The following is an 8239-nucleotide window of genomic DNA, read 5'->3' as shown; positions in this document are numbered from 1 at the left end:
TTTTTTTTATTGGATAATATTTGAACACATATCTGAACACGTTTAGGTTTAGCTTTCTTTTATAAATGATTTATTATTGTTGTTATTGGCTGAATAAATTTTAAAGGTCGAAGTTTAAGGAGATGTATCAATACACGTGAGCTAACCTCCTAGCCCCACACCCTTTATCTCCCTCGCTTAAAATTATTCACACACATGAAATGATTTTTCAGTTTCTGTTACCGTTGGATAATCTAATAACAAAACCATTATCTCTGGAGCCAAAATTAATAATTATGTAATTTAAAATTATTTCATTTTTTTTTCTGACATAGAAACAATAGTGTATTTACTATGTTGATTGGTTTGGCTTACCGGATTAAATAACTTTCTTCGATTTTTCTTTTCACGACCTTGACCTTCTCCAAGTTTTCAGATTTTTCATCTATTTAGTTATAAGTGTTTTATTTCTTGGCAGGAAATTTATTCCAACAATTACATTTCCATTTTTGGTTATACGGTTGAAAAACAAAACCAGTTGGCACCAGTGTCTCATTTAGATGGACGGCTAGTAGAGATAGACCTTTACCGAATTTGTAACTACAAAATATAAATGAATTCTACGTATACAAATATATATACTGTCTTATTGTTAACATAATCAATATAAGAGGCAAGAACGCTTACAAGACCTTTCAATTCAAGGAAGGAGCGAAGCCATCTGTTTAGTAGTTTGTCATTGCAAGTGTGAACCAAAATTAGGACCCATATCTAGTTATAAGCTTATGATAAAAATTATGATAAGAAATATTATATCCGCGTGAACAAACAATAATTTGTTAAGGAAGACGTAATCAATCATTGCAGTTGTACAAGTTTTATTAGATATAACACCAATATATTCTTAATGATATATTTGAATTTGATCCAACAAATGGGTTGAAAAAGGAATAAATAAGATGGATTAGCAAGTACTGGTACTATATATCTTTTTTCTCTAAAAATTGAAAACTATAATTACAACTATTTTTTTCTTCATCAACCAACAATGGACAATCCCACCGAAAAATTAAGTGGGATCGTTGAAGAGTCTTATCTAATTATACCCCAATTCCTAATTAAATACAAAAAACAAAAACAAATTAATTATTAAGTAATTAACAAGCTGCAGAAGGATTAATAAAAGGGATGGAGAAAGCTCCCTTCGCCGTTCCTCCATCCACCGCCACCGTACTTCCACGGCCTCCTCCAGCAACACCACCGCCGAGTCTCTCACAAGAAGGACACACCATCAGCGTCGCCGGCGGCATATGCATGTAAAAAGGTTGAGACATCTTTAAAGCCTTGAGATCTTGAAGCTCTTTTTGAAGCCTTCTGTTCTCATCCGTTAAAGTCTCGCAACATTTCTTCAAAAACTCACAATCCACATCTGTTTGCTTTAGTTTTGTCCTGTCCAATTTTTTTAATTTAAAAATATATATATAAGAAAAAGGGTAATATATGTGACTAAAGTTTTCTTAAAATTTAATCAATTGTAATTCACCTGGCTCTCCTGTTTTGGAACCACACTTCAACTTGCCTGGGCCTTAGACTCAGCTGTCTCGCAAGAGCTTGTTTTTGCTTCTGTGAATTTTTAGAAAAGAAATCAAGATAAGATCAATGTAAATAAGATAAACCTGATTAGATTAATTAGAGGAAATAATTAACTATATCATACGGGATTAAGAGTGCTATGCATTTTGAAGTTTTCTTCAAGAAGAACGGATTGTTGTTTAGTGAGTCTAAGCTTTTTACGAGCACTAAAACCTTCTTCGTCTTCATGATCATCTCTTACACTCGAACACACCACTCTTTTCTCCGTTTCCTCCGCCTCTTCTTCGCCGTCGCCACAAACTTCTCTTTCTCTCTTGATCCTTCCGCTCGAGAACGATGAGATTCCGCTGTGAGACGACGTCTGCCGATAAATCTGATCTCCGGCGCCGGAGACCGTCTTTTCGACCTTGTAACTCTCACCGGAGAGGCTTAGTGTCAACGACGGATTGACATGGTGGTCAACGGTGGCGGAGGACTTCTTGATGGCATAATTGTAACTATTATGCGTCGGTGAGAGGCCTAACCCAAGAACAAGACCTGTGTTGCATGAATCATCAAGACCCATCTCAAGAAAAGCAAATGATCTTTGTAATAAAGCTTCAAGATCTGAAGAGTAATATATACTAAGAATTTTTTTGTTTACTAACAAGGTTTTTGGTGAAGTTTGGAAGATAATTGGGACTAAATGAAACCAAGAGGCTTCTTCTTAAGAAGGAGAGGAGAGTTTTTTTTTTGTTGATTTATTTGTTTTATGGGTGGGTGGGTGGCTAATAATTAGAATTAATCAAAGAAATGATTTAATCTTTGCTTATGATTTTTTTTGGTATTTTTGATAAAACAATATGGGAAATTAGGATGGCCCATTTCTCGCCTTTTTATTTTCTCATTCACTAAGGTTGACCAAATGCAACTATTCTTCCCACTTCATAAATTCCTATATTAAGTTTGACCGTATGATATTCTTTTTTTTTTTGCTAAAATACCGTATGATATTCTTTTGAATATCTTTTTGCAATATTTGATTATTTTCTAAGAAACGTCGTTTGAATAAATATTGTTTTTAATAGGAAAACTCCGATCAAAACAAAGAGTAATCTTCAAAACGTATATGTTACGTGAATGATATATACTCTGATAATACACTTCGTTATTCCTTTCAATCCTGCAAAAGTGTAATTTAAATGCATACTGAATTTGAGTCTAATAAATGTTAGATTCTTTAAAACTTTTGATTTGTCGGTAGTACCAATGACAGTGGTTGTGAACTTTAATACCCGGATTGTGATCTCCATATCCAAATTCACTTATTATATTCTTACGATTATTTTGTTCAAAAAAAAAAAAATTCTTACGATTATAAATCGTTTTAAGTGTTATTATTATCTGCATTTGCATATTCACTTATTTATTATTTCTGCGATTATATATCATTTTAAATAAGAGACCATGAATTGTCTCCCACTCCATGCTTTGCTTGAAGAAGGCTGATATGGGTGACATGTCAGCTTGCCTACCAATCTTCAACCTCCTCACACTACACATTGGCCCTTTAACATCTTTTAATTTATTGTATTACTTAGCTAGTTTGGATTTTGGATTAACTGTGATCTCCACTTTTTTGTTTAAATTCGGTTCTTTTGATCTGGCCAGATTGTGTTGGGACATAACTATTCAACGATTTCTACCCATTTTTATTTCCACCGTGTTTTAAAAATAATATTATTATTTGGAACCGACAAATAGTTCATAAAATAAAAACTCTATCATGCGTTGAACATCTCTAAAACTCTATCTTTACATGTGTCTTTTTCATAAAGTTAGCCAGAGAAACCGAGGCTTGTTTAATCTACATCACCTCGTATTTTCTAAATAACAATATATTGAAGAATTTTTAGAGTTTGATAAAATTATTGGAGAGCTATTTTTTTAATAAAAAGATTATTGATGGACTTAACTAATATATTCTTCGTCAAACAAAATTAGTAAAAGATTATCGATGGACTTAACTAAGAAAGTTGACGTGGATCGTTTCATTGGCTTTGGTTTGCATTTGTTTTTAGCACTAACCAAGAGAAGTTAGGTCACCCATATGTGCAAATTAGTAAAAGCGTGGGCGCGAAGGAGAACTGGATAAATCACAATTTGGTTAAATTCGCTTTGACTGGTTAATTTAACCATTAATTTATAACCACTATTGTAATATCACGATATTAAAAGTTATGTTAGTGTGAAAATTCGTATCAAAGGTTTTACTTATGCACATGAATAGCTGGAAAAACAATGTTGTAAATTGAATGATTGATTACTGAAAAACATTGTAGTACAAATATGATTGATCACGATACATATAAGAAAATTTGACGATTTGTAAGATTCTGTAAAAACTTATTAGCTTTTAAAAATAGCAAAGAAAAACAAATGTAAAATTTAGGGTATCTCCAATGAAACTTTATTTTTTACTCTATAATTTATACAAAAATAAAGTAATTTTATTATAGTGTAATTTTGTTTTAATGGTGTTATTCTATAATAGAGTTATTATATTATAAAGTGAAATACATAAGAATGTTATTATATTATAAAGTAAAATATAGAGAAATGTCACTTTTTTACTTTAAATATAAAGTAAAATATGACATTTTTTTATACTTCACTCTTTATTGGAGTAAAAATTACATTATAATAGAATTATTTTATTTTATCATAAATTATAAAGAGAAAAATAGAGTTTTATTAGAGATGATCTTACTAGAGAGAGATGACCAAAAAATGCGAAAACAACTGATTGAATTGATATATAAAATGTTAGAGTGAATTGGATTTTCTAACTACATCCAAACCAAACCAAATAACCCAAAAGTTTTTTACTAATCACAAAACAAATAAGTTTTGAGGTGTTAGATTATACTTTATAGTCATCATTCAACAAGGAAATAATACGTAACATAAATCCATTTACACAAATAAGTTTGCTTCTCATGGTATCGGTTCCGACGGCCAGACAAGTCTCCTATGGGGGAAAGGTGTGGCAAACTCATTAACAAGTCGGCAGCTGTATTTAACATTGTTAACAATTAGTATTTTAGACTCAATGTGTCAACACAAGAAAAAATCAAGACTCATGATTAAAGGATCCAATATTTATTTTCTCAACAAAGACACAATATCTAGAAGACTAGAACTTTCAAAGGAATGACGAGAAGACGAATTAGTAGTTGGACTGACCGATAAGATAATTTAATGTTTAAGGCGATCTCCAATAACCACACATCTTGACTGTTTTTGTTTTATCTTTTTTTTTTTTGTGTAAGTTTTTGTTTTATCTTATTTGTTTTTTTCCAATAATTTAAATGTCATTCCATTATGTTTTGGGTGTGTTCTATATATGACATGCACAATCATATAAAATAATCACATTAATTGTAGGATAGAAAATAGAGTGAAAAAAGAGAGAAAGATTGAACGTGAAAAATATAAAAATCAAAGACTAAGTTTTAAAATTAAATATATTATTTATAAAATATATAAATTTGTTTTCAGATATGAAACACAAATTAAAATATTTCACATTATTGTTTAAATGCTATCTAATGTAAACAATATTTTATGATAATTTTATTTTTATGAAAATATTAATTTTTAATTATTAATAAATTAAAATGTAGTAGTTTTTACAAAAAAAAATCAAAATTCGTTTTTCTTCATAAAAGCTCACAAAAGTTGGGTTTTTGGTTTTTCTTCATAAATTGGTTACACTTTTCAAAAACTAGTTTCCCTAAATTTTAGAGAATCTATTAATTGAAAATCTTGATTGGCAACTCAAATGGTTTTTACAAAAACAAAAACCAAAAACTTGATTGGATGAAAAATAATTTCTACAAAAACAAAAACCAAAAACTAAAGCAAAAACGAGAAACAATCAACCTCATATAACGAGGAATTAAATATTAAATTTTAATAATTTTTTTGTCACTTTAAATTTTTGAAAGTATAAATTTTGACAACAAATAAAGTGTTTTTGGGTGGAAATCTTTTTTAAAAAATATTCTGTTGAAGAACAGACAAAGATCTGTAAAAAGTCGGGGGAAATATTTTATTCTCAAGCCACTTTATGATTGTATATTTTTCAAATATACATGTTAGCTATATACCTTCATTTTAAATGAAGAATTCGTTAAGTTATAGGTAACCTGATTTTAAATGAGGAATATAGATATCTATCTATTGACTTCTAAAAAGTGTTGGGCAAATTAAACCAAAAAATGAATGTGAAAGGAGAATAAAGGCAAAGGGGTAAAAGATGTTATATCTATCTTATTAAAACAAAAATATTTTAAGTTTTTGGTTAAAAACATATATAACATTTAAAAAAATATTGTTGTTTGTAATATGGATAGCAGTAAGTTAGCAAAAAAAAAAAAATTTATACTATTAAAAAAATTGGAAGTTATATTAAAAAGTAATGGGTTTATGTTACTTGATATACATATTCAAATCAAAATAATAATTTAAAATTGATTTATATCAAAAAATCATTCAAAAATATACATATATTCAAAATTTGATTTTTACTAACATATTTTTCAATAACCATTATAAAAATATTTTCAATATACATAAGAAAAATACAATACAAAGCTCATTTTCAAACACCAACTTTAATTATGGTTTTTATATTTCACATTAAAATTTAAAGAAAAATATAATATATGTGATTATTTATATCATTGTACGTATAAAATATTATTAATTATAAGAAAATTATTTTATGATACATATAAAATATGATTAATTATATGATAACACATATTTTTGTAATCTCTAATGACACATACATGATATATAATAGTGATTAGGTGTAGGCGTTCGAATTTATTTTCGGGTATGTTTGGGATTTCGTGTTCAGTTTAGATCTTTGAGGATTCGGTTCGGATTTGGATAACCAATTTAAATTGGTTGGTTTAAATATTTGGATAGAGAATTAATAATTATTTAAGTATTTTTGGAGTTTTGAGTATATTTTAACTATTCTAGATATTTACGTTTGATTATTTGTATATATTTTCAAGTATTTAAACGAACTTAAAAGTATCATATATATATTATGTATGTTTTATATATATTAAATCTAAAAATAATTAATATATATATAAGTATATAAATCTATTTTGAATACCTAAGATACTTCGGTTCGGATCAGATTAGGTTGCAGTTCTTCAAATACCATAATTTTGAGTAATTTGGATATTTAATCAATTTCGGTTATGATTTAGTACTACTTATTTGAATTGGGTTCGGTTTGATTCTTCGAATTCGAGTTTTTTGCCCAACTTTAACTAGTGACCTAAAAAATAAATAGTATCATATTTTTTTTAAAAAGTACACACCTTGAAGCACGAATCAAAATCTAGTTATACAATTATAATACGATGTGCATACTAAAAATATTTAAATAACGATGTGACCAGAATTTGTAAAATATCGGATGGGTCTAGATGCTTGGAAGACAATAAAGAACAATAGGTTTGGATTAATCAACACCTCATCCACCGCAAAATCATTAAATATGTATAGTATACATTTGCTTATAACAAAAGTAGGCCTGGGCATTCGGGATCCCAATCGGGTTTTGGTTTTTCGGATTTATAAAAATCAGTCTCATTCGGATTATATGAAAGTTCGGTTCGGGACCGGTTCGGTTTCTATCAGATTCGGGTCAGGATTAGTAAATCTTCAAAAAACCGGTACAACCCAATATACTTTCGGGTTAGGGTCCCAATCGGTTTTTCGGTTTAAAAGTACCTGATTTTTACCTATTTTATAACCAAAACATGAGTAAAATCGGTTCTTCAGTTTTAAAATATCTGATTTGTACCTATTTTGTAACCAAAACTTAAGTAAAATCGATTCAAAAATAAGGAACATCAACTGTGATCATTCAAAATCAAACGAAAAGTAAATATATTTACTGATAAAAAGAAAACCAAATAAATAAAAGCATAAAACGAAAAATCAAGTTCTCATGAAATGAGAAACATTGTTTAAAGAAAACAAAATCTAAATCTAAATACTTCAAGATTCAACGGCCATCTTTAACCATCAACCTTCATGTAATAGAACCACCAATCTTCATGTAATACATAAGTATTTTAGATGTTCAATATTTGTTAGTGTATTTTGGATACATATTAGAAATTGAGATCATGTTTGGTACAAGATCTTTTCGAGGTTTTGAATGTTTCGGGTTCTATCGGATATCCATTTAGATTCAGGTTCGGTTCGGATGATACCCATAACCCGAAATACCACAAAACAAGACCCATTCGGTATTTACGTCGGGTTCGGATCGGTTCGGATTCATTTTTATCAGATCGGATTCGGTTCGAGTTTTCGGGTTCGGTTTATTTGCCCAGCCCTAAACAAAAGTATTAATAACCAAATTGGAATAAAAGAGTTGAAAACGACTAGGAGGGAAGATGGCAAAAGGGTGAGAATAAAAATGGTGGTCGTCTTAGTTCACAAAACAAATGGTGGTTTAACACTTACCATACTTTCTTAGTGGTTCAACTCTTTTTATATATCTGTATTAATTAAATATTTTAATTATATAAAGTAGTATAATGTTCCAAAGATATAATTTACATAATATATATTCAAAATTTTATTA

At 29.0% G+C, this 8239-nt stretch overlaps 1 protein-coding gene across 1 annotated transcript; it reads right to left on the bottom strand.

Annotated features, from left to right (window-relative positions):
- Nucleotides 1-943: 943 nt before the first annotated feature.
- On the bottom strand, nt 944-2316 carry LOC106361397 (homeobox-leucine zipper protein HAT22-like). Its single transcript, XM_013801132.3, has 3 exons — nt 1697-2316; nt 1523-1602; nt 944-1428 (listed from the first exon to the last, which is right to left on the bottom strand). Exons 1-3 carry the CDS (start codon nt 2135-2137, stop codon nt 1137-1139), a joined length of 813 nt encoding a protein of 270 aa, XP_013656586.2. The 5' UTR covers nt 2138-2316; the 3' UTR covers nt 944-1136.
- Nucleotides 2317-8239: the final 5923 nt, after the last annotated feature.

This window comes from Brassica napus, chromosome A8 (genome assembly GCF_020379485.1).
Source record: "Brassica napus cultivar Da-Ae chromosome A8, Da-Ae, whole genome shotgun sequence".
NCBI lineage: Eukaryota > Viridiplantae > Streptophyta > Magnoliopsida > Brassicales > Brassicaceae > Brassica > Brassica napus.
The sequence above is the reverse complement of the archived record's forward strand: the minus strand, read 5'-3'. Positions and strand labels throughout refer to the sequence as shown.